Below are 27,175 nucleotides of genomic sequence, written 5' to 3'. Positions count from 1 at the left end.
ATTTGTGCAGTTACTAACTTTCTTATCTTGTTAACAGATGCCATCAAAGTTCTCCGCACCACACTGTCCAACTGAAGCATTTCTGACACAAGCAGGTATATTAAAAAAACAAAACATAGATATAATTCATTGCAAGAAAGCCTGCTGTTAATTCCTTTCAAAAGTTTATTAATCTAACACTTTTATTTCCTCAGATGGCATCAAATTTACTATTCATACAGGCAAGGTAGAGGGTGTGCGGCTTTCAGACAGCAGCAGATGGGTTGCAAGATCTTTTCTGGCAGCGTTGGTACTGCTTGGGAGCTACATGACAAGAATAAAAATATCACCATACAGAAGGCATCTTGCTCATGGCAGTAACTCCACAACGGTGATGCTTTTTACCATGACCTGGCGCTGTTTTTCACCATCAGTTACTGTCCATCAGCCCTCTGAGTGGTCCCGGGTAGCTGTCGGGATCTCTTTCGTCGTCTGCCACTCAAGAGCTCTGGGGAGAACTGTACATGTGTTTATTGCCTGCAGGGTTGCTTATACTTTCAAGAAATTGTTTTGTCCCACACAACAGCAATTTAGGGCTCTGCCTGTTACTGTGTTGATTATCTGGTTGATCTTTAGCCCTCCTTTTTCAAATAAGAACATAAAACACCAGTTTGAAGACCTACTTATTGAGGGTCGTGTGGGATTAACACTAAGATCCTGGGCTGTGTTAGGACAGATAGGGCTACTGGCTACTTTGTACTGTGTGTTTGTCTCACTTTCCATTTTGCTACAATCGATCCTAACTAGATTGAATATTTTCCGTGTCCTCTTACGTGTACAACTAGTAACTAGTCTCCAGAATCCGGGGGTACCAACAAAATATGTACTGGTTATTAAGATCAACAGGTTAATTTAAAAATATATATCATTGGACCTGCCATACTGTATCTAAATTTGAATATGATGTGGAAACTCTGAATCTAAAATTAAACCTATAATGTAAACAAAGGAATAATGAAAATATCATGGACAAATTAAGTGTACCACTCTCATTATTATCCTCAGCAGCTGAGGTGATGGTGCTCTTAGTGAATACTTAATTCTCAACATTATTTTTTTATTTATTTTTTCATCTTACACAAGACAGCAGATACTCTAAGTCCAAAAATAGTCCTTAATAGTCCCAGTGTAATAAGCCTCTGTTAAATGATGTCTCTATTTAACAATAATAATAATAATATAATATAGTAATAACAAATAAGCCATTATAAATGTGCATGTTTATGCTTTGGAACTCAATATATAGTTACAGGTGCATATATTACTGAACAATCTCATTAATAAGTATGAAGAAATAATAAAACAATAATAGTTAATGAATTACATATTTTAGCAAGAACCCTTTGAAATGAATCATACTTATATGCATGACGTCATATGTTTATTAGTCATGAATGCAGGGTCATGCATCAATTGATGCATTCATAAATAAAGGGTTATACTGGCATTAGCACTCTACCCTGAACTAAACTTTCCTTTGGGGAACACTGACCATGTGACCTCGTTTGCTACCACAAAGACCTCTCACTCATTAACCAGCTAAACTAAAACTCACTACTAACAGAAGCCCCATTCTCCGGCCTCTTCCTCATCACCTATAAAACAGATTTGAAATATTATTGTCATTTAAAAAAGTTTCACATGACACAAAAAGTAGCTACAAAAACACGCACATGTCAAATAAAATAAAACTAATCAGCATCACCCATTATCAAAAACCACAAATAGACTGCTGCACCAGAGTCACCATATTTTAAAAGTATCCCTAATGCATTTGACATTTGGTTTGATTTACAAATGTTTTCTACCTTGGGAAGTCTGCAAATTAATACATAAGATTTCTTATGACCTGTGGGTACATATATGAACAAATAATAAGCAAGATGGAAACACAAGAACATTATTATTGCACAACATTGGCCTATTTGAGCAGCACAGAGACACACAGACAGGTGAGCTGCAGGCTCTCAGGTAAGCTCTGAATGAAAATGCTGGCTATAAATCCTTGAGTTTAATTTAAAATAAACATAAGTGGAAGGTTTAGAGATGGTTTAAATATGGGGTTATGTCATGCAGCATGATTTTATTTACTGCAGAAAATTCAAGAGTTGATAAAACTCCAGAATCTCTGGATTGAAAATGGTGTAAAGCAAAGCAAGGCAAGTTTATGTAACCCAGATGATAAAAACATTAAGAAGATAAGTAATAAATAGTTACAAATCATCATTTTGATAAGAAAGTTCATAGGAATTAAGTTGTCATTGTAAAAAAACATCATTTTGATAAAGAGACACTTTTACTGTCTTAAGTCACAATTAGGTACTTTTATTTTGAAACTCCACGATGCACGTTAGCTACATCCGGTGCTGGAAAACAGACGAGAGAGAAGGAAGACGGTCATTTTGTTTTGCAAGCGCCATATTTAGTTTCTGGAGGGGCTGAACCTTGAAAAGTGAGGAAGAAGTTCATGAAGACGCTGAAGTTTTTTGGGAACATTTAATAAAAGGACTGTAAAGTTTTAAATGGTGTTTGATGAAGACGGGTGCCGAATTCATCGAGTTTTTTGTCACAACCCTGTCTCTGTAAGCTAGCCTGTTCATCCTTATGTTAGTTAACAGCCTGAATCACTCATGTCATATTTTAGTTGGATTTATGCTAAGAAATATCTCCATAAAAGATGAAAGATGTATATTTTTATTGTACTTTTACTACGAGTGGTACATTTTAAGTTATCAAGTGAATGGAAAGATATTTTGTTGAAATAAGCTTTCACTTTTGTTTTGAAAGGTAAAACCTAATTCTAAGTTATGTTTTCATGTGTGAAATGCATATGAGGTGCTAATTTGAAGTATTTATCCCAATGCTTTATACTGAAACAAACTAATTATCTTTTGGTACAATTGTAAGCTTATTGCAGTTGCGAATTGAAGTACTTATTTGAATTCAAGGTATTCTATCTGATTACTTTGCATTGGTTAAGTGAATGGTATTCACTACTTTTCAGCATAGAAGTAGGCCTATATGCAGTTCTGTAAATATTTATTTTTACACACTGGAGATAATGTTGTACAACATGTGGACACGGGAGCATTTGATAGATGAATGTAAAAGCAACCTGCATAGGGAAAGGAGTTATGAAACTTAACAAAAGGTTATAACCAGGTTGTGAATGCAGGTCAAGTTTTTGGTTGGATCTGAAAAGTCCTGGAAGAAGATTCATTGATCTCCATAGATGGCGAGCCAACCCAGTTTGATTTCTGTCACTGAATCCTGTCCACTGAAGGAGCCGGATGCCCTATCTGCTTCGTGGTAGGATTGTACCAGTCACTCCACTGGTCATCACTCTTCGGATAGCCACACACTGACTATTGACTTGACTAACTTGACTTTACACTTGAAGCGAGGATTGGAAAAGGAACTTTCATTTAAATTCAAGGAAACACAACAAGTCAACTTAAAGGACAATTTATTTTATTTATTTTCAAAGGGCCCATTTTATTTTTTTTACATGTGTAAATGTATTTGCCTGGTTCAATTACACATTTGGTTACTAAAGTCTATGTAACTTTAACCCTGGTGTGTGTCTGCTCATTGCACTTGAACTCCCCTCCTCAAGAACCTAGAGCAAAGGTGTACTTACCCAGGAGTGGGTTACATTTATTTATAGAGCACCTTCTCATACACAGAGGTCATTCAAAGTGCTTTACAGGCAAAAATAAAATAAAACAGCAAACAGATTGTTCAAACGGGATAGCACATTTCTTTTCTAATTCATTCATTGTGAATCTTCTATTTTTTTTACATTTAGTCTCAAATGTAGGCTGTCTCCATGTGTGTAAGTTTGTATGCAAAATATATAGAGCAAGTGCACACATACACAACTGCATTTGGGCGTCCACCAAAATAAATCCCTAACAAAGTTAAAAACCAAACGCACTCCATTGTTCCACGCCATTTTTACAACTCCTGCAGTACTTCAGGCAGTACCTATTTGCAATGCAGCACAAAACAAAGCTTTCTAGGCCCAACACTGATTTAAACTGAGAAGGTTGCTGGCATTTGACTACTGTATAATGTGTTCATCCAAAGTACAATTTGTGGGGGTCTGATATTGTGTGTGCGGATATGCAAGATGGCGTGCATATTGTGTTTTCTGCATATGACAATCACCTTTCCCTGTTGTACAAATATTACCTATCTAAGATTGTTGTGCCCTGTGGGAAATGAATCAACCTTTTATGAAGTGAGAAGGTCTACCTCCATCAGGCGCAGTTGTTATAAGAGCTGTGTCCTCACCTCTATCAAAAGATGCCAAGCAAACATGCATGAGCTGCAGAGAACTATTATCTTAACACTGTATGTCCTTTACCTGAACAGAGTTTCTGGCTGTGAACTGTTCAGTAGGTTTGACATGCCAAGTTTGTTCAAGCACGGAGACATAATGATCGGGGGGATTTTTCCGGTTTTCAACAAAGAGATAAGTAGCACTTCTACGTTTGAGAGCAAGCCACTTGGAGTGAAGTGTGAAGGGTAAGTTTTAATATATCTATTTTACTTCATACATGCTCATCTACTCTTATCTTACACACATGCCAATGTATGTACATATACAGCAGCAGCGCTGTAGTTTACAACCTGTTTCAATCACCGAAACCTTTTTAGATTTGACCTGAGAGCTTTTCGATGGACCCAAATGATGATATTTGCAATTGAAGAAATCAACAAAGATCCTGCTCTCCTCTCAAATATATCTCTTGGCTATAGGATCCTTAACTCTTGTGCATCTCCTACAAATACTATACGTGCTGCACTAACACTGGCTAGTGGACCAGAGAAAATGGAACTGAATTCCCCTTGTCCTCCAGCTATATCTGCCCTCATAGCAGAATCAGGATCATCTCAGTCTATAGCTGTGGCTGGAACTCTTGGACCATTTGGAGTGCCTATAGTAAGAGATTAAATGAGAGGTTTTATTGCATTAGAGTTTGTGATATTCAATGCTTTTGTAGTTTTTGTGACATTTTTGATGTTCTTTTTATAGGTAAGTTACTTCTCAACATGTGTCTGCCTAAGTGACAGAGCTAAATACCCTACGTTTTTTCGGACAATCCCAAGTGACTACTTCCAGACAAAAGCTTTGGCAGCACTGGTCAAACGTTTTGGCTGGGAGTGGATTGGGGTCATACAGTCAGACAATGACTATGGGCGCGGTGGTATCCTGGCTTTTACTGAGGAGGTTCAAAAGCTTGGGGTTTGTATTGCATTTGTTGGTACAATTCTACGTACATACACTATGGATAAAATTCTGCATGTTGTGGAAATGATCAAGCAGTCGACTGTCAAAGTCGTTATTGCTTTTGTTCCAGAGGGTGACTTTTACCCTTTGATGAAAGAGGTTGTGAAACAGAATATTACAGGAATTCAGTGGATTGCTAGCGAGGCATGGATAACAGCAACTCGACCCTCCACACCTGAAATCTACCGAGCTTTTGGTGGAACCCTAGGATTTGTGGTGCAGAAGATGGCTATTCCAAATCTAAAACCATTTCTTACAGGCATTAGCCCTTATACTGATCCAAGTGCAGCCTTTGTGAGGGATTTCTGGGAGATTATGGTCGGCTGTCAACCTGTTTTACCTGGGGAACACACAGGTTCTGAGGCATCTAATAAAATATGCAAAGGCAATGAGACATTAATGAATTCCCAGGATGTGTTCTTCAATGTAACACAGCTCAGAGTGTCCTATAATGTGTATAAAGCAGTTTATGCCATTGCACATGCCCTGCATCAGCTGGTATTTTGTCAGCCAGTTGGGGAAAAAACAATGAGGCCATGTTTGAATATATCAGAAATTCAGCCCAAAGAGGTGAGAAACAAAAAAGTAAAATCTACAATATCTCCTGCAAATGACCAATGAATGTATCTGTACGAATTATCTTGTCAATATGAACACGTATAAATATCTAATAAATAATCTGCTCCTTTCCTCAGGTCACTAATCACCTACAAAAGGTGCATTTTAGGAATCATTTTGGGGATAATGTATTTTTTGATGTCAATGGTGACTTTCCTGCTTCTTATGATATTATCAACTGGCAGCTGAAAGATGGGCAAGTGCAACATGTCACACTGGGTAATTTTGCATCTGCTGCTAACGGTGATTATAAGATCAGCATCCAGGAAGAAGAAATTGTGTGGAGGACAGGGAAAACGGTATTTGTAAAGACTTTTTTTTCATGCACTCAGCTTACACATTTTGAAGCATGGGATCTCCTGTTTGAAAAAATAAGATTAATCTAATATGGCTGCACTATAGTTACATTGTTTTTTTTTCTCAGGTTCCGAAGTCGGTGTGCTCTAATGTTTGTCCAGTAGGAACCAGGAAAGCTCAAATGAAGGGAAAACCCACCTGCTGTTTTGACTGTATCCAATGTGCTGATGGAACTATAGCCAACTCAACAGGTATGAAGGCATGTATACCATACCCAAACATACACAATCCAGTATCATAGCATGTATTTATTCTTTGCATATATTTTATGTTAAAAAATTTTACTGTTACTGCACCGTATTGAATTGTCTATTTAATTGCATTTTTTACTTAAGTTTATTTTTATTTTCTGCAAATTTAACATCCAGACACAGAACTGATTATTTCTGATCATGTTCAACAGGTGCAGCCGACTGCACACCATGTCCACAGGAATACTGGTCCAATGAGAAGAAAGACAAATGCATTCCTAAAACAATTGAGTTTCTGACATATCATGAGCCAATGGGAATAGCTATCACAGTTGTATCCCTGTTTGGGGCCTCCCTGTCCCTGGCCATAATGATGGTCTTTATCCGCTACAGAGAGACTCCTGTGATAAAGGCCAGCAACTCCGAGCTGAGCTGTTTCCTGTTGTTTTCTCTTTTTTTGTGTTTTCTCTGTCCTCTCACTTTCATCGGCAGACCCACAGTCTGGACATGCATGCTGCGCCACACAGCTTTCGGTGTGACATTTGCACTTTGTATTTCATGTGTCTTGGGAAAAACTATTGTTGTTGTTACAGCTTTCAAAGCCACATTTCCTGGCAACAAATTTGCAGGAAAGTTTGGTCCGGCACAGCAAAGGATGATAGTTTGCTCCTGCACTTTGATTCAGATGATAATATGTGTGTTGTGGCTTAAATTAAGCCCACCTTTCCCAGACATGGTTTTCAGATACAGCAATAAGAAGATTGTTTTAGAATGTAACACAGGCTCTGAGGCTGCTTTCTATGCAGTGCTGGGGTACATAGGGATCCTTGCAATACTGTGTTTGGTCCTGGCATTTCTAGCAAGAAAGTTACCTGATAACTTTAATGAAGCCAAATTTATCACCTTCAGCATGCTAATATTCTGTGCTGTCTGGATCACCTTTATCCCAGCGTACATCAGCTCTCCTGGGAAGTTCACTGTAGCTGTGGAAATATTTGCAATTTTGTCTTCAGCATTTGGCTTATTAATTAGTATTTTTGCACCTAAATGTTACATAATATTGATCAAGCCAGAGAAAAATACTAAGAAGCATGTCATGGGAAAAACTTTGAACTCAAAAATATGATTTCTTACTTTTACACGATAATGCTACTGTTACTTCTACCTTGTACATAACTAGTACCCATTGAAAATGTACCGGAACGTGCCGATTGCTTGGCCTTTGGTTTTGCTGCTTGCAGCTTTTTCGAGAACCTCTAATCCAAATAACTTTACACTCGACATTGCGCTTCCTTAGGTCCTGAGCAATACGCATGCCATGACATAGTTGCGCCACCTAGCAAAGCTAAAACCTACATGTTATTTTCCAACAGCTAGCTGTTTAGGATAACAAGTCCCCCAAACCATGCAACAAGGTTGTTTCCTACCCTGTAAAATGTCTGATAGAAGCGTTTTCATAAAGTAGCCCCCCGTAGCGGTGGCAGGAAATATGACCCACAGGAGCATTTTCCGTCCTCACATATCAACCACAGAATGTAACGGTCGCAGTTTTAAACACGTCGTTAACGTTGAGAACCAGTCACAGTTTTGTTAGGTTGAGGACAGTCTTGTTTGGGTCCAGGCTATTTCTGGGAACTAAAGCGTTGATTCCGAAAGTTACATTGCTGATGCTGTTTTGCTGAAATGTTGAAATGTTTTAGTTTGCTACAATGTAACATCTCCAGTCTCTCTCTGTTCTTGAATGACACTGCAATTCCTTGGGTCCTCAGCATTACACCCACTAAGTGTGAAGTCGATCGGATAAACGTGGGCGAGAAAATCGAAGGACAGACGGACATCTTCCATTTTAGTTAGATGTACTGCAGAAGTAGTAGAATATGAGTAAATCAAAATTTAGCACTTTATATAATACAGTTTTCATCAATAAGTGCAATATTTAATTAATACTTTATATAATTTGACATTAAAGATGCACAAGGTGTACTGTGCTGTAGGTGAAAACCATGGATGTAAATGATTATTTGATATTTATTAATTATCACTGAATGCATTTGCCAGTAATTGATGAATGACCATTTTGTATTGCATATTCATTGAATCATTGTAATTTTAGTTAACAAATCATTACATTATGTAATATCATGCATTGTTTATTGTTTCATAAAAGAGGATTTACACTGTGTGTATGTTAGACTGTGTATAACTAATGTGTTACAAAAAGGGAAATATTTGTGTGATAAGAATATGAATTCCTCATATTTGGGGACACACTTTAATTATTAATTGTACATTTAACATGCATACAAATAAGTAATGAATCAAAAATGTCATTGTTTTGTCCAAAGTATAATTGCCAATAGACAAAAATCAAACATCTGGCTCTGGATCAATTGTATTTTATTTTCATACCTAATTTTATTTCATTTAAACATTGCAACTAATACAAATACAACTTTAAATAATAATAATACATAAAAGATAACTCTTAACCATGGATGGGATGTGCTCCCCTTTATCTAAAATTCTATTTAATAAAGTATTGGGTGTACTTGCATTGGGGCAACTAGCATTGACACAACAGTATTTCAAAAAACATTTGCTTTATTGGATTTGCAGCATTACTCTATGACAACAGCATTTATAATAGATACATATTTCATTGCAATTGCTTCCTTATACATGTTAATTATTCAGCAAAACATGTAATGCCCTGTCATTTTCATCTTTGAATCAAGTTTTTCTTGCTGTTTTTTTCCGGTTTCATAATTATGACATAGCACTTTGGAGCAAAAATGCAAAACAGGAGACCAAAAGCTGAGGCTAAAATAGCAAAAATATGGACAGCCACTGTATATTTCCCAGCTGTGCTCACATAAACTGGAATAAAAGTAATCCACACTGCGAAGAATATCAGCATGCTGAAGGTGATGAACTTTGCTTCATTGAAATTATCAGGTAGCTTCCGAGCCAAAAATGCCATTAGGAAGCACATGCAGGCCAAGATGCCGATGTATCCAAGAACACACCAGAAGCCAACCTCTGAACCAGTAACACACTCAATGATGATGGTAGCACTGTAATCTGTGTTGTTGTTGACATGAGGTGGACTGGTGAGCAGCCAGATAACACAGATTATAACCTGAGAGGAGGGAAAAACAGCATGTTCATTTTAAATCAACACAGTTGAAAAGATTTGTATAGTGTAATTGAGAGTGTATTTGTAGAAAGTGTTTATACCTGAACAGCTGTTCCTAGTAGCACACTTGCTCTCTGCTGGTTGGGTCCAAACCACTTCATGACATTACTTCCAGGCAGTGTGGACCTGAAAGCCATTAGGACCACAACTGTCTTGGCCAGGAGGCACGAAATGCATAGGGCAAAACTGATCCCAAATGCTGGGTACCTGATACGGCAAAGCCAGTCTGAAGGCTCACCAATGAACAGCAGGCCAACAAGGAAGCAGACAGCAAGAAACACCAAGAGAAGGAAGCTCAATTCCATGTTGTTGGCCCGGACCAGTGGCGTGTGTTTGTATGTGAAGAATATAGCAAGGATGGAGAGGGAAATACAAGCTCCGAGGACAGATACAACACACAGCACAATACCCATTAACTCATTGTAAGACAGGAACTCAATAGTCTTTGGGATGCAGAGATCTCTGCCTTTATTGGGCCATGTTTCCTCTGAGCAACGTGAGCACTCTAAAGAATCTGGAGATGGGAAGAGAAATCTTTAGTTTAGAAAAGCCACAATTAGATACAAGCAGATCAAGAGAAAGAGTGATTAAAGCCATAACACAACACACCAGTCATATTACTAACTTCTCCCTCAGCACAGGGAACACAGTCAAAACAGCAGATGGGTTCCCCCTTTCTCCTGGCGATGCGGGAACCTGGAGGACAACTGTCGCTGCATACAGACCGGGAAGCCTGAGAGGCAAAGTTCAGCCACTCAGAAAGACACTGATTTTAATTAATATTAGACAGTGTCTCTGCTTTGTTATGCAATACTGGTCTCTGCAGACAATATTTCATATACACATTAAAAGGTGTGATCACTTTAGCTAGACATTCACATTACAATAACATTGTAGTTATACTTCACTGCAAGTTGTTATCACAATCAATATTGGGTTATTAGTGGGGTTTATGTTTGGAACATTCACATACAATTGATGTCAGCATAAACAGGTTATATTTGAAGGTTACATTTTCTTCTGTTTGTTTAACAAATTATTTTGCACAATAATGAGAACAAATTAGCTGATGTGTTGATCAACAGTTCATACAAGAGCCTAAGAGGTGAACATGGTCTCAAGCCTGTTTGTAGAGAACACACCTGCTTCCCAACAGGCCAGTGAATCACTGAGTCATTTATGACCAGGCTGCGTCCAGCAGACGAGGCGTCATCATAGAAACCTACTTTTACCAAATGTAGTGAGCCGTCAGGCATCCTTTGCCAGTTCATGAGATCATAATAAGCAATGGGGTCACCGTTTTGATCAAAGTTGACTTTCTCCCCTAGTGAAGAAAAATTTGCACGCTTCATGTAGTGGATTAGCTGAGGGAGCAAGGGAAATAGGTTATGTAAACACAAACATTGGTGCACTTAACTTCTTTCTCATCCTTTCTTATTTTTTACTTAGCTACAATTAGTCTCACCTGCCAAGGTTTAACATTCTTTGGGTCTGCACAGGTGCCATTAGGTAAAGGCCCCTGTCCGACTATGCAGTTACTCATATCTTGCAAAGCATGGGCCACCAAATACACAGCCTTGTAGACATTATATGACACTCTTAGCTGTGTCACATCAGAATAGGCAGAGTAAACATCATTTAAATCCTCAGTCCCTTTACATGGCAATCTGTCGAGGTAGTTGTCGCCCATGTGAGAGTGGCTGTTCACTGACCCGTTCAGTCGGCAGTTAAACGTCTCTTCCCAAAATTCTGCCAAGAAAGCTGATTTATGAATACTGGATGGTCTGAGACTCGTGAGGTGTTGTTTCAGCCCTGGAATCACATCAGCTCGCCGGATGGCAAATCCTAGTGTTCCTGTCAGCAGATCTCCAAACTCTTCCCAGAGTGATTTGGCAGTTGACCAAGCCTCACTAGCTATCCACTGCAGGCCGGTTATATTCTGACGTCGGATTGCTCTCAGAATGTAATTCATCTCTGACTCACTACAGAAGTTAATGATGACTTTTGGGGAAGCCATCTAAACAGTTAAAATATATGTATAGTTAATATTTAATGCAATAACTTTCATTAAGTGATGGTGCATTGGATCTCTTCATATTTATATGAATATGATTGACATTCAAGCAGCTATAATAATATAGATCACTTAAAATTACTGCACTAATGAATTGATATAATATGGACAGTAAATGGACAAGCCAAAATAAATTTTAGCAAACATAAATAAATGAATTAACAGGAACGTGTTACATGGCAATTTAGTTCAATATATCTGCTTGAAAAGGTTCAAAAGAAGTTGAGAAACTGTCAGAAAAGAGTTGAATTAACTTTATGATTTTTTGTCAGGACAAAGTTTGTAGCATTGCAACACTAAGCTTGGTTAAGTTTAATGAAACAAACTTTGAGATTTAGTGTTAGGGCAGTAAATATTCAATCACATTTCTAATTATTGTAATGTGATCGACACAAAGAGCAATTTAACTACAAAAGTTGTAAATGAAAGGGTTATATAAATGTTCATGAGTATATATTTTTTGTCTGGTTAAAGAAACCCAGACTTAATTGAGTCTCTCAACTATACGCTATGCCCTTGACTAAACAGTATCACAATACAGCACCACAAACTAAGGCCTCAAATGACTTAACATTAATGACTTAACATCGATTTAACAAAGAAAATATAAGTTTTAGGAAGCTAGTATTTGTTGCAGGTGTTTATGCTATTTTGTCTTTTAGATGTTTTGTCCACTTGTCTGTATGTATGGAAACTTTGTATTGACCCATAGGTACCTGAATAACATCCAGAAGCTCATCTAGAGCCTGCTGACTCAGGACTATAGGGTAGACGTGAGTGTAGGCAGCACACACGCCGTACTGCACCGACTCCTGCAGGAAGAGCTGGATGGCAAAGCGAGCATAATCAGATTCCATGCCAATGACTCCCACCCAAGTCCAGCCAAAATATCTAACCAGCTGGGCCAGGGCTCTGATCTGGAAGGTGTCACTGGGCATGGTGCGCATGAAAGTGGGGAAATCCCTTTGGTTACTCAGACAGCTGCAGGACGCAAAATAGCTCACCTGTTATTATAGAAAACAGCAATTAATCTTCAAGAATCAAATTTCACCACACAATACCACCTTCTTTACAAGCACTCAGTACTGCAGTTTTCCCTGTACTAAGCAACTTAACCACTCAACTGTAAAAAGGAAAGATGAGTTTAAAAAATAGACATGTTCTATAAATGTTGTCATTGTTTACACTGTAAGCATAATACTGCAATACAAAAGAAGCACTGTATACTTGAATGTCTGATCAACAGCAAGACATTTTATCCGTCTCCACTGAAAACCATGCTCTGCCATATTTGGAATGTTTAACTTGAATTGAAAGTGGACGTTTTAGAGAAGCATGGTTTAACCAGTACAGCAATGATTTGCAACATGCTACTTGATGAATATAAAACAAACATAAAAGGCATGGCAAAAACAGAAAGATTATTAACACTATCACAACAAAAGTTCACAGACTATAAAGGCAGTCTCACCAGGGGTATATGGAAAGAACCCAGGCTTCTTAGCAGAGCCATAGACAACCCAGAAGCAGCATCTCCTATGATTACTGGGGACACAGTACTTTGTACGGCAGCACAGCCTAAATTAGAAATAATGTTCCTTTCTTGACCTTTGCTTCTGTTCACTCTCTCAACTCTGGTGCCTATCTCTGGCTGGCCGTTCACCAACAGCAAAGCTGCTCTCTGTGACACAGAAATGTCATTACAGCTGTCACGGATGTGGAAACCCAGCTTGAGCTGTGGCAGGAGGTCACTGCGCTGGTTGATCTCATTGATTGCAAAAGTCATAGTCTGCATCCAGCGCAAGGCACGAGAGCTGAAACTGTACAAAAGTGAAAAGCAGTTCATCACACAGCACAAATATATGTGTATATTAAAATCCACACATACATGCATAAATAAATAATAAACACAAATCCAAGTTAATATAATCTACTTTGAACAACACAAACCAACTAATATCAAATTTAGTCAAATATTCACTCACTACTTATGCATATTAGCTGTTGGTTTTGTTTTGTATGTTGGAAGAGAAGACACAGGACTGTAGTGTAGAGGGAATAAGCCCCCTATAACTACATCTCCATCTTCATACAGACTATTTTTCTCCTCTTCACCCAAGAAAACACAGTTATCCAGAGCAGCAGCTGAGCTAGGTTTGCCCCCAAAGAGAGAAAGTAACATAAGAAGCTTTGCAGCCAGCATTGCCATAGCTGCTCCAGGTTCTAGGAAAGCTCTAGCTAAATATTAACTCCTGAATACTCAAGCTTCCCTTTGATCCACATACACATTATGATATTTAAGGATGCAGCTTCTTTTTATAAGGTAGTTAGGACACATACATCAGAGGGGACTGCCCAGATACAGTAGCTGTGACATCATCACACATTTTGTTCCTGGGGTGGCCTAATGAAAAAACATGTATCTTCATAGTTAATTCTTCAGTTGTTATAAAAAGTGGATTGTCTCCTATTGATATATAATTTACTTGTCTGTTTTTTGTTTAGTTTCTTTCATTGTCTGTATTCAAGTCATAAAGTATATAGTTGTGATATTGTAATGTGGTAGTCACAGGTTTTGAAAATATCACATTAAACTTGCATTAGCCTCTTAACATGTTCAAAATGTCATTAAAAGTGCCTACCTATGTGAAGTGATTCCTTCCGAGTGAACACCGTAAATCTGACTGCAGTAGATGTGAGAGAAATGCATAAAAAGTTCTGCTGATTCAGCTCTGTTTAGTTCCGGTGTTGATACTGCAAGGAGTGCTTTGGAACCGTCTACAAACTACAACACCGAAAAGAGATGCAAACATATTTTCAAAAATAGGCATATGCTTATTTTTTAAAAGTAAGTGATGTAGTACAACTAGCAGGAGACAAGTTATAATTGAGGTAAGTTTGGAGACACTACCTTATTTAATCATTAAATTAATAGCCTACATATTTTTGTTGTATCTCTTTTCTGTGTTGTAGTTTGTAGACGGTCCCTAAGCACTCAACTGCTGTCTCAACACCAGAACTAAACAGGGCTGAACTTTCATGCATTTCTTTCACATCTACTGCAGTCAGATTCATTGGCCCTCATTTATGAAACGTGCGTACGACCAAAAACAGGCGTAGGACGGGCATACGCCAATTCCTACGCAAAGCAAGGGATTTATCAATTTGAACGTGAGCCTAGGCTGCGATAAAATCTCACGATTGGTCTAAACTCGTGTACGCAAGTTTTCGAGTCAGTGTGGACTTGCGATGCAGCATATAAAAAGTTTATCAGGATAAGGAGAAGTCATCAGTTGATCACTTATCAGCAATGGCAGATCTGGCTCTTTTAAAAGACCTCTATTCGCCGGTACAACAATACACACGTACGCACACGGACCACGGTGGAGCGCTTCATCGGATTGATTAAGGGCAGATGGCTCATGGTCTTGCATCAGCCTACTATACACGGCAGAAAAATTCTGCAACATTGTTTTAGCCTGTGGGGTTCTGGAGCCAGATGACCCGATGCCCAGAGAGCAGTGTCCAGCACAGCCCCAACTGGGACTGTGCTGGAGACAAGGAGACAGGATATTATTCCTCGCTTTTAAAAGGTATATTGTTATGTTTGGCAATGATACTCAATACAGGAAACATGACGATGCACAACATTTATTTCTGCCATTGACCGACATATTTCGGCTTGTTTTTCCAGCCCCTCTGCTGTCAGGAGACAGGGTCGAGGTGGGGGTCCAACACGGGGGGCGGAGGACACGCGCTCTCCCTCACAGTTCTGACTCATGAAACAAACACGAGTAAAATAAAAGACACTGCATAAACTCCGCTACTGTGTGTTTATTTAAATATACGTAAACCATGTAGGCCTAAGAGATTGCAATATAAGCCTATATATTACTATGGGGACTATAGCATATGTCAAGGATGTATAAATTAAATAAACTTCAGCTGGAGTCCGATTTACCACGGCAGCACTGTTTACTGCATCAGTGATCTCTTTCCATTCCGCATTATTTCTACAGCCTTTAATACCAGTTTTCAGGCTGACAAAACTACAAATGCTAGTGCAAATGAACCTGAGATATCAGGGTTTCAATCTCCACCTCTGAAAAGTGCCGCTTCTCAGCTGGATTACGTCTCGTCATGTTGTAAATTGTAGGGGCGAGGCCTCAAAACCCAGAATATATTGGGGCGTGATATTTAAATTACGATCGTTTCCAGCCGCTGCATTTATCAATGTACGACCATTCTTACGCTCTGATTGGTGTGATACGACCGTTTCATGAATCACACGTGAAGCCTGTCGTAAGAGGATTTCTGCGCTCATATCTGCGCTGGTTTCTACGTTAGGTTGATAAATGAGGGCCACTGTGTTCACTCGGAAGGAATCACTTCACATGGGTAGGCACTTTTAATGACATTTTGAACATGTTCAGAGGCTAAAAACAAGTTAAAAACTTGCCCTGTTTAAGCCTGTTAGGTGCTAACGCTAGCAGGAGGATAACACGGTGTAGGCAGCACTGATTGTTTTCGTTTTTCTTGCTACTGACAGCACTCCAAATTTACAAACAACAGAGCTACGTGTTGAAATCGACCGGAATTCTCCTTTAAGACACTCATACCTAAGCACATCCTCAGCTGCTGTTCAAAATACCCTGGGCAAGGGGCGCTACCGCTGGGACCATGACCAAGTCTTGAAGGCCATAGCGGATACCATCTGCAACGGGATCAGCCACTGCAAGCCCCTCTGCTCAGCAAAGACGATCATTGCTTACATCAGAGCTGGGGGAAAGCCAACATCTGCTGCTAGCACCCCCTTTACTGGCCAGCTTGCAACGGCACAAGACTGGGAACTGAAGGTAGGCTTTGAGGAGCATCTTAACGCCCTGACAAACCAAGCCGACGGCCAGGAACTAGTGGCAACAAAGGCAGACTGTTGCGTTGCCTCACATCGGCCCACGACGCCTTTGTCTTGGCCAAATATTTGACTGGAACACACTGCAGAGACTAGAGCCGAGACCAAGTACCATGTAGGTTCTGCCCGTGTGAGGGGAAATAACTCTCCATACCAGCAGGTGGCTGTAATCTATTCGTCATCATATAAAGGGAAACCGGATACAATTTATGATACCCACAACGAACAAATCCGCAGCAGCAAAACCGAACAGAGCCTGCAGTCCCTCTGCTTCACTCCCCGCCGGGAAGACAACAGACACCGGGAGATGGCTAACCAGCCTGTCCCTCTCACGGGTTGTCATCCGTTCTCGCTACGGTGGAAGCAGAGGGACCGAGCCCAAACAGCCCGCTACTGGCTCGTTAGCAAACGTTAGCTTGCTAATTCCACCCACCCAACGTGCCTCCATCCTACACTGGTTACAGAAAATTTGCCAAACAAAGTTGTCACTCATGTCACAATAGCAATGTGCTTTCCTACGAAGTGACAAGAGTGTGTGAATGAAACATTAAGTTGTTTAATTTTACTAATTAAGAGTCTGGGCGGCTGGCTAGTAAGCTAGCTTGTTTGCTAGGGGGCTAATTGTTTAGCGGTGTAGAGGGTGCAGAGAGAGGGAGGTCTATTACGGTCTGTATATTCAATTTCATGGTATAGGATATTAGTTTATTAACGTTAGTTTATTTTGTAATGTGTAGGTATGTAGAGATCTTTTTTTCAATCTCAAAAAACAAAAACCCAGCACTCATTCTCGCACACACACACACACACACACACACACACACACACACACACACACACACACACACACACACACACACACACACACACACCAGGACAGAAGAGACCAAACAATAGACAAAAAAAGGGAGGGAGGGGATTAGCTCAGGGCTCAGTTAAGAGGGTGACCAGGCGTCCCGGTTTGACCGGGACAGTCCCGATTTTGAATTGAGTGTCCCGAGTCCCAACAAAAGCCTGTCGGGATGCTAAAATGTCCTGGTTTACACCAACCACTATGACATTGTCCCAGTTGTCAGCGATTACATAGCCGACGTGGTCTTATTGTAGCCCGATCATTAACTAAACCCATGTAGAAAGACTAATAAAGCGTCCAGCGTGTGTTTTTAACAATGTGTTTGTGTGTCAGTCACTCATAGCGGTCTGCATAATCTGTGCAGCCAGCATTACAATGTAGGCTATATTTGTAAACATTGTTGCAATGCCTCTTATTATCTGTCTTGTTTTAACCAGTCCCTCCAGGTCCGCTGGAAAGTCAGCGGACGGGCGCTGGGTGGAAATGGGGACATTCTAAAACGTGAAAAAGCTTAACGTGGTTTAATGTACCTAAACAACGATCAATGATCACCAAATTTCTCTCTCATATTGCTCTGAGGAGCAATATTGATTGATCATTGATCGGGTTCAATAAGGGTTCAAAAGCAATGTCCCTGTATATAATAATAGCTGCTCCTCTAGCCCTCTTGGAAAATCTAGAATGAAAGAAGTGGCCCATCCATGGCCTTTTAATACCTGAGATTTCAGAAGTACGAAGGTGAGTAAAAAGAGAATGTCCCCTTTAAGCTGCTGTAAGTGCGAAATTACGTTATTGGCTTTAGTGATATTGTTTAAGCCTTTGATGTTCCAAGAAATGAAACGGACCGCCCTACCACTCACTGACATGGCATCCTAACTTGTAGTGTAGTTGCCTGAGCTGGAAGAAAATAAAAAAAGGGGGGTATATATATATATATATATATATATATATATATATATACACACACACACACCCCAAACCACACACACACACATACACACACCCCAAACCACAACAACAAAAAATATCCCTCCTGGGAACCTTACACATTTGTATCTCCCTAGATACATTCCTCAGTAGCAGAAAATTTTCCTATCCTTTCAAAACCCGCCGTTCTCAGAATAATAACCCAAGTCCAACTTTATAAGAGAATGGAAAAAAGGAAAAACAGAATTCACAAATTTACTAAATTAAACAATTCTTAATACCCACACCTATCTCAAATGAAGCACTAGGGTGTAGCAGTGTGGAGGTGTATTTCCCCATATGCCTATATATATACATACATAAACAAAAGAACAGCACACCTAAATCAACAGGGTGGATATGCATTCAGATATTGTAAATATCAATTAACTGAGGTAATTAAAATTTGTATTGGAGAGCAAGTGCATAATACTGTAGGGCACCTCAGAGTTCCAAGGCCACTGTAAAAAACAGTATTGATAGTAACTGCTATAGAGAGAAAAAGAAAAAATGAAAGGAAAAGAAAAAGAAAAAGAAAAAAAGCTACTGCAATGAAACATCTGCAGCCAGCTCTAGTTTAGAGGCATAACCCACCATGCTGCCGCGTTGGCCAAAAACAAGACTGCGGAAAACAACAACATGAGACCGATACGCAGTAGTGGAGTCCAAAGTCCAGACTCTAATTCAGCTAGCGTTAGCCAGAGCTAGCAATACAGCTAGTTAGCATTCAGTCGCTTGCACCAGGTCGATTTTAGACTCAAGGGCAGAGATGGTCGTTTTAAATTCAGCAGAAAGGTCTGGTTTGTGGCCCTCCAGCAAGTTAGTCATCGTGGCCATGCTTGCGTCGCAATCGGCTACATCGTCCTTTGGCGCGATGTCTTTTTTATTTTGCTTTGCAGCCTTAGAAGCCATATCTGCGAAGGTCATGCAATGTATATAAGTTACATAAACTTGTTGCAAAAGGTGGAGAAGGGAATACAGACTTTTAGAGATGAAAATATTTGAAAGAGCTTGGGAACGGGAGTCAAACGTGTCTACTACTCGTCCGCCATCTTGGAATCCTTAGAGATTTTTTAAAAGACATGCTATTGTTAAAATAAATATACATATGCAAGTAATTATGTATATCTCATTGTACTTTTGCCATCTTATGGACATAATGTGCAAAAATAGTTATTCCAATCCTTCAAACCCATGTGTTTTTAGAAGGACCATTCAAATGTAATTGTTGACCAGTTTTGACAGCTCTTATGTGTATTGGATTGATCAGATGAGATGAAAAAATGAATGGAGCCTTGTGTGCGCTCTCACAGTCATTTGTTTACATTCCTCACTACCATTTTCAAGCTGAACAGCCAATAAGATGGATTGGAGGTGGGATTTTGAGAGTTTGCAGGCCAGTCCCACAGGGATCGGCAAAGGGCTATCAATTTTCACAATTGTCACAGAGGCAGCTGAAATGGCCTCAAGGTGGCTGTGGATTAGGAAAGGAGAGTCATGTGTGCAGTAGTGCTATCTGCCATGGCTTGATCAATCCCGACTGGGTCACCTGGGCAAGGTTGTCTGATTGTTGAAAGACCCAAAACACCTGATGACCCCAAGAAAACATGACTGATGATGACAAGATGCATTAAGTGTGCATGTGTCAATGTGTTAGCTAGCATTGAGGCAACAGTATTCCAAAAAAGGTTTGAATCTTTAATAATTCATATGACAACACAGATATATTTCATTGCAATTGCTTTCTTATTTATGTAAATTATTCAACAACACGCTGTGATTTTCATCTTTGAATTATGATTTTCTTGCTGTTTTTTTCCGGTTTCAGAATGATGACATAGCACTTTGGAGCAAAAATGCAAAACAGGAGACCAAAAGCTGAGGCTAAAATAGCAAAAATATGGACAGCCACTGTATATTTCCCTGCTGTGCTCACATAAACTGGAATGAAAGTAATCCATACTGCGAAGAATATCAGCATGCTGAAGGTGATAAACTTGGCCTCGTTAAAATTATCGGGTAGCTTCCGAGCCAAAAATGCCATTAGGAAGCACACGCAAGCCAAGATGCCGATGTATCCAAGAACACACCAGAAGCCAACCTCGGAACCAGTAACACACTCAATGATGATGGTAGCACTGTAATCTGTGTTGTTGTTGACATGAGGTGGACTGGTGAGCAGCCAGATAACACATATTATAACCTGAGAGAAGGGAAAAACAGGATGTTCATTTTAAATCAACACAGTTGAAAAAATATGTATAGAGTTGATTTGTGGAAAAGGTTTATACCTGAACAGCTGTTCCTAAAAGGACACTTGCTTTCTGCTGGTTGGGTCCAAACCACTTCATGACATTACTTCCTGGCAGTGTGGACCTGAAAGCCATTAGGACCACAACTGTCTTGGCCAGGAGGCACGAAATGCATAGGGCAAAACTGATTCCAAATGCTGGGTACCTGATACGGCAAAGCCAGTCTGAAGGCTCACCAATGAACAGCAGGCCAACAAGGAAGCAGACAGCAAGAAACACCAAGAGAAGGAAGCTCAATTCCATGTTGTTGGCCCGGACCAGTGGCGTGTGTTTGTATGTGAAGAATATAGCAAGGATGGAGAGGGAAATACAAGCTCCAAGGACAGATACAACACACAGCACAACACCCATTAACTCATTGTAAGACAGGAACTCAATAGTCTTTGGGATGCAGAGAGCTCTGCCTTTATTGGGCCATGTTTCCTCTGAGCAACGTGAGCACTCTAAAGAATCTGGAGATGGGAAGAGAAATCTTTAGTTTAGAAAAGCCACAATTAGATACAAGCAGATCAAGAGAAAGAGCGATTGAAGCCATAACACAACACACCAGTCGTATTACTAACTTCTCCCTCAGCACAGGGAACACAGTCAAAACAGCAGATGGGTTCCCCCTTTCTCCTGGCGATGCGGGAACCTGGAGGACAACTGTCGCTGCATACAGACCGGGAAGCCTGAGAGGCAAAGTTCAGCCACTCAGAAAGACACTGATTTCAATTAATATTAGACAGTGTCTCTGCTTTGTTATGCAATACTGGTCTCTGCAGACAATATTTCAGATACACATTAAAAGGTGTGATCACTTCAGGTACACAAAATCCCATTACAATAACATCATAGTTATACTTAGCTGCAAGTTGTTATCACAATCAATATTGGGTTATTAGTGGGGTTTATGTTTTATATTTGAAGGTTACATTTTCTTCTGTTTGTTTAACAATAAGTTATTTTGCACAATAATGAGAACAATTTAACTGATGTGTTGATCAATAGTACATACAAGAGCCTAAGAGGTGAACATGGTCTCAAGCCTGTTTGGAGACAACACACCTGCTTCCCAACAGGCCAGTGAATCACTGAGTCATTTATGACCAGGCTGCGTCCAGCAGACGAGGCGTCATCATAGAAACCTACTTTTACCAAATGTAGTGAACCGTCAGGCATCCTTTGCCAGTTCAAGAGATCATAATAAGCAATGGGGTCACCGTTTTGATCAAAGTTGACTTTCTCCCCCAATGCAGAAAAATTAGCACGCTTCATGTAGTGGATTAGCTGAGGGAGCAAGGTAAATAGGTCATATAAACACTATGGAACACTTGACTTCTTATTTATCCTTTTTTAAATTGTTTACTTAGCAACAATTAGTCTCACCTGCCAAGGTTTAACATTCTTTGGGTCTGCACAGGTGCCATTAGGTAAAGGCCCCTGTCCGACTATGCAGTTACTCATATCTTGCAAAGCATGGGCCACCAAATACACAGCCTTGTAGACATTATATGACACTCTTAGCTGTGTCACATCAGAATAGGCAGAGTAAACATCATTTAAATCCTCAGTCCCTTTACATGGCAATCTGTCGAGGTAGTTGTCGCCCATGTGAGAGTGGCTGTTCACTGACCCGTTCAGTCGGCAGTTAAACGTCTCTTCCCAAAATTCTGCCAAGAAAGCTGATTTATGAATACTGGATGGTCTGAGACTCATGAGGTGTTGTTTCAGCCCTGGAATCACATCAGCTCGCCGGATGGCAAATCCTAGTGTTCCTGTCAGCAGATCTCCAAACTCTTCCCAGAGTGATTTGGCAGTTGACCAAGCCTCACTAGCTATCCACTGCAGGCCGGTTATATTCTGACGTCGGATCTCTCTCAGAATGCCATTCATCTCTGACTCACTACAGAAGTTAATGATGACCTTTGAGGACGCCATCTAAATAAGTATAGTTAATATTGAATGAAATTATGAAATTTAAACTTTAATTAAGTGATGTTGTGTTGGATCGCCTCATTCATTTATATGAATATGATTGACATTCAAGCTCCTATAATAATATAGAATACTTAAAAATTCTGCTCTACTGAATAGATATATTTTTTAAAGACAGATATAATATGTTCATGAACAAGCCAAAATAAATTGCGCAAAAAAAGTATTGAAATAGTTCAATATATCAGCTAAAAGAGGTTTCAAATTAAGTTGAGAAACTGTGTCAGAGAAGAGCTGAATTAACTCTTTAATTATTTGTCAGGACAAAGTTTGTAGCATTGCATTACTAAGCTTGGGGAGCCTCAATGAAACAAATTTTAGGCTTCAGGATTAGTGCATTAAATATTAAGAGAGTCATATTTCAAATTATGTTAATGTATTTGACACAAAGAACAAATTACCAACAATGCTGTAATTGAAAGTGTTATATAAATGTACACAAACACACACACACACACACACACACACACACACACACATATATATATATATATATATATATATATATATATATATATATATATATATATATATATATATAAATGAAAGCTAGGATTTATTGCAGGTTTATGCTATTTTGTCTTGAGGATGTTTTGGCTATTTTTCTGTATGTATAAACATTTTATATTGACCCAAATGTACCTGAATAACATCCAGAAGCTCATCTAGAGCCTGCTGACTCAGGACTACAGGGTAGAAATGAGTGAAGGCAGCACACACACCGTACTGCACCGACTCCTGCAGGAAGAGCTGGATGGCAAAGCGAGCATAATCAGATTCCACGCCAATGACTCCCACCCAAGTCCAGCCAAAGTAGCTAACCAGCTGGGCCAGGGCTTTGATCTGGAAGGCGTCACTGGGCATGGTGCGCATGAATGTTGGGAAATCCCTTTGGTTACTCAGACAGCTGCAGGACGCAAAATAGCTCACCTGTTATTATAGAAAACAACAATTAACATTCTGCGCAATTTGGCTCACTGAAAAGCGTTGTTGAACAAGAATCAGATTTCACCACACAATACGTCATTCTTTACAAGCACTCAGTACTGCAGTTTTCTCTACACTAAGCAACTTAACCACTCAACTGTAAAAATGGAAGATGAGTTTAAAATATAGACATGTTGTATAAATGTCTAAAATACAATTTTGCCATTTTTTTCACTATAAGCATAATACTACATTTACAAAGGAAGCACTGTATACTTAAATATCGGATCAACAGCAAGACATTTATCCTTCTCCACAAAAAAAAACTATGCTCTGCCAAATTTCGAATTTTTCAAATTAATTGAATTATAAAGTATTTCTCTTTGGGTCGAGACAATTCCTTATTCTTAGGCAAAATTAAACATCTTAAAAATGTAGTATCTGAAAAGTGCATTATCTTAAAAATGAAATGGTGCTGCTGTCCTTTTCTCTGTAAAGTGGACATTTCGAAGAACTATAGTTTTACCAGTGCATCAATGATTTGCAATTGTATGGTACTTCATCAACATAAAGAAACCGCAAAAGGCATTGCAAAGACTTATTATTAACACTATCACAACAAAAGCTCACACACTATCAGGCAGTCTCACCAGGGGTATATGGAAAGAACCCAGGCTTCTTAGCAGAGCCATAGACAACCCAGAAGCAGCATCTCCTATGATTACTGGGGACACAGTACTTTGTACGGCAGCACAGCCTAAATTAGAAATAATGTTCCATTCTTGACCTTTGCTTCTGTTCACTCTCTCGGCCTTGGTGCCTATCTCTGGCTGGCCATTCACCAACAGCAAAGATGCTCTCAGTGACACAGGTATGTCATCACAGCTGTCACGGATGTGGAAACCCAGCTTGAGCTGTGGCAGGAGGTCACTGCGCTGGTTGATCTCTTTGATTGCAAAAGTCATTGTCTGCATCCAGCGCAAGGTGCGAGAGCTGAAACTGTACAAAAGTGAAAAGCAGTTCATCACACAGCACAAATATATGTATATATTAAAATACACACATACATACACAGATATAAAAAATCAACTGTATACAACACAAGCCAACTACTATCAAATTCAGTCAAATATTCACTCACTACTTATACATATTAGCTGTTGGTTTTGTTTTGTATGTTGGAAGAGAAGACACAGGACTGTAGTGTAGAGGGAATAAGCCCCCTATAACTACATCTCCATCTTCATACAGACTATTTTTCTCCTCTTCACCCAAGAAAACACAGTTATCCAGAGCAGCAGCTGAGCTAGGTTTGCCCCCAAAGAGAGAAAGTAACATAAGAAGCTTTGCAGCCAGCATTGCCATAGCTGGTCCAGGTTTAAAGGAAAGCTCCAGCTAAATATTTCAACCCGTGAATACTCGAGCTGCCCTTTCATACACGTTTTTTCATTCATTATGATATTTAAGGATACAGCGGATTTATATACTGTAGTTAGGACACATACATCAGAGGGGACTGCCCAGATACAGTAGCTGTGACATCATTACACCTTTGGTTCCTGGGGTGGGGTGAATATACAGTAGCCCAATCTAAAAAAAACTATCTTCATATTTAACTTTTGAATTTCTTATAGTAATCTGCATTTAAAGCTTTAGTGCGTACATTTTTTATATTAATGAACGTCCGTTATATTCAAGCCATTGCCAAATGAGTTGATGCTAAAAGCTAATTAAGACTTCCACCTCCACAAAACTCGCTCTGTATTTGTCAATATGGCTATGTTTAGAAAATTGTGTCAACCGGCGACTTTTGAGCACAGAAAATCGAGCAAAGATAATTACCTCTTCTAAAGAGTCCATCATGTTTTTTTAATCCTCCGTGTCCTCCTTCGTTACAAGCAACTGCGTGGAGGAAGGGTGGGGGTGGTGCACGATCAGGGAAGCCTTGAAGTTTTGTTGTCATAACTTAGAATTCTTCATGGGGGAGACAGAAACGATGCACCATAGCTTTAAGTCATAGGGCCCTATCTTGCACCCAGCGCAATTGACTTTGTACACCGACGCATGTATCACATGGAAAACAATTCCACCACAAACCAGGAAAAACCTAGTCTAAAGTCAGTGGCGCGTTATTCAGATGCTATTTTAAGGGCGCATGCTTGGCTATAATGGAGAGTGTGCACACGCACATACACTTTGCTTCTCCCACCTCACGGACCCAGCAGTTCCCATTTTTGCAAACCATACATAATTACAAGGAACAATATGACCTTGTTTTACACAACATTTCCATGAATCACGGATGTGTTGATGACATACATGAGGAAATATTAGAGGAGTTGGAGATGTGATGTTGAACTGCATGTGCCGATGCCACTTAACCCAAATGCCCCAGTAGCAGCACGGGAGAGGAGAAACAGAAGAGCTGCATCGTCTATAGTGAGGTCATCTCGGTCTAATGTTAGACTACATTGCAAAAATATCACCATGCATTCATAATCTTGTGATTCAGTGAGAGTGAGCCCAAAACATTGGAAAGTATGTTTTTGTGACATTTTTATTTACATTTTGTCAAAAAGAAAAATCTATAGCAAACGTCGGTCTCCTCGGCTGTGAATCGCTCCTGGTGTGCGCCCATGGATGTATTAAGCATGTGCCTAGCAAATCCGCCATTATAATAGCAATCCGCCATGGAACAAGCGCGCCTGCTTTTAAAGGGAATGTGAAAGAACGCTCTGATTGGTTTATTGCACGTTACGTCCAAACCACACCTATGAGTAATGTAACTACTTCAGACCAACCCATTTTAGATTTGCGTCTGGCGCAAGAGTCATTTATCCGCCGGTATAATAGCAACAGCGCCCGAGATCCGCCCACAAAGCTACTTGCGTTTGGCGTTTGATACTTGTGTTTCAGATCGTTAAAATAGGGCCCATAAAGTATAATGCTGTAATATTGTAATGAAGAAGTCACGGTTTTGAAAATATCACCTTAAATGTAATTTCTTTTTTATTAAAATTTGTACTGTAATATTTCTTTAAATAAAGTCACCTGGCCTACAGTGGCCATATCTATACTGAATGTGTTAAAGGTCCCATGGCATGAAAATTTCACTTTATGAGGTTTTTTAACATTAATATGAGTTCCCCCAGCCTGCCTATGGTCCCCAATTGGCTTGAAATGGTGATAGGTGTAAACCGAGCCCTGGGTATCCTGTTCTGCCTTTGAGAAAAAGTAAGCTCAGATGGGGCGATCTGGAATCTTGCTTGTTATGAGGTCATAACAAGCAAGGTTACCTCCCATTTCTCTGCTTTGCTCGCTCAGAGAATTTGGCCAACCCATGAGAGAGAGATATCATGGCTTTCAAACGAGCAAAGTGGCAGTTGGTCAAGGCCACACCCCCAACCTCCGCCTTGCCCCTCCCTCTCTCCTCCTCAATAGCTACAGACACAGAAATGGC

General features: G+C 39.7%; 3 protein-coding genes across 3 annotated transcripts; 1 reads left to right on the top strand and 2 right to left on the bottom strand.

The window, feature by feature from the left end:
• Positions 1-4,360: 4,360 nt before the first annotated feature.
• On the top strand, positions 4,361-7,922 carry LOC116050856 (extracellular calcium-sensing receptor). The gene is made up of 6 exons (XM_036001531.1): positions 4,361-4,569; positions 4,702-4,987; positions 5,081-5,905; positions 6,031-6,258; positions 6,378-6,501; positions 6,714-7,922. The coding sequence occupies exons 1-6, from the start codon at positions 4,361-4,363 to the stop codon at positions 7,625-7,627; spliced, it is 2,586 nt and encodes an 861-aa protein (XP_035857424.1). The 3' UTR covers positions 7,628-7,922.
• A 1,244-nt stretch (positions 7,923-9,166) lies between these two features.
• Positions 9,167-13,575, bottom strand: LOC116050857 (extracellular calcium-sensing receptor-like). The gene is made up of 8 exons (XM_031301083.1): positions 13,417-13,575; positions 13,243-13,365; positions 12,488-12,775; positions 11,163-11,714; positions 10,840-11,061; positions 10,307-10,430; positions 9,739-10,211; positions 9,167-9,640 (listed from the first exon to the last, which is right to left on the bottom strand). Exons 1-8 carry the CDS (start codon positions 13,564-13,566, stop codon positions 9,221-9,223), a joined length of 2,352 nt encoding a protein of 783 aa, XP_031156943.1. The 5' UTR covers positions 13,567-13,575; the 3' UTR covers positions 9,167-9,220.
• Positions 13,576-20,282: 6,707 nt separating this feature from the next.
• Positions 20,283-24,882, bottom strand: LOC116050861 (extracellular calcium-sensing receptor-like). The gene is made up of 8 exons (XM_031301086.1): positions 24,857-24,882; positions 24,366-24,714; positions 23,431-23,718; positions 22,180-22,731; positions 21,859-22,080; positions 21,359-21,482; positions 20,791-21,263; positions 20,283-20,702 (listed from the first exon to the last, which is right to left on the bottom strand). Exons 1-8 carry the CDS (start codon positions 24,865-24,867, stop codon positions 20,283-20,285), a joined length of 2,439 nt encoding a protein of 812 aa, XP_031156946.1. The 5' UTR covers positions 24,868-24,882.
• Between the last annotated feature and the right edge of the window lie 2,293 nt (positions 24,883-27,175).

This window comes from Sander lucioperca, chromosome 5 (assembly GCF_008315115.2).
Source record: "Sander lucioperca isolate FBNREF2018 chromosome 5, SLUC_FBN_1.2, whole genome shotgun sequence".
Taxonomy (NCBI): domain Eukaryota; kingdom Metazoa; phylum Chordata; class Actinopteri; order Perciformes; family Percidae; genus Sander; species Sander lucioperca.
The sequence above is the reverse complement of the archived record's forward strand: the minus strand, read 5'-3'. Positions and strand labels throughout refer to the sequence as shown.

Bases quoted from the DNA above. Each gene is read 5' to 3' on its own strand.
- LOC116050856 (XM_036001531.1), top strand. From the start codon at position 4,361: ATGCATGAGCTGCAGAGAACTATTATCTTAACACTGTATGTCCTTTAC. The intron at 4,988-5,080 runs GTAAGAGATTAA...TTCTTTTTATAG, and splicing joins GACCATTTGGAGTGCCTATA to GTAAGTTACTTCTCAACATG. The intron at 6,259-6,377 runs GTAAAGACTTTT...TTTTTTTCTCAG, and splicing joins GGACAGGGAAAACGGTATTT to GTTCCGAAGTCGGTGTGCTC.
- LOC116050857 (XM_031301083.1), bottom strand. From the start codon at position 13,566: ATGCAGACTATGACTTTTGCAATCAATGAGATCAACCAGCGCAGTGAC. The intron at 12,776-13,242 runs GTGAGACTGCCT...CTATAATAACAG, and splicing joins GTTCTTTCCATATACCCCTG to GTGAGCTATTTTGCGTCCTG. The intron at 10,212-10,306 runs GTGTGTTGTGTT...TCCCATCTCCAG, and splicing joins AGAAGTTAGTAATATGACTG to ATTCTTTAGAGTGCTCACGT.
- LOC116050861 (XM_031301086.1), bottom strand. The intron at 22,081-22,179 runs GTGAGACTAATT...TTGCTCCCTCAG, and splicing joins AGAATGTTAAACCTTGGCAG to CTAATCCACTACATGAAGCG. The intron at 21,264-21,358 runs GTGTGTTGTGTT...TCCCATCTCCAG, and splicing joins AGAAGTTAGTAATACGACTG to ATTCTTTAGAGTGCTCACGT.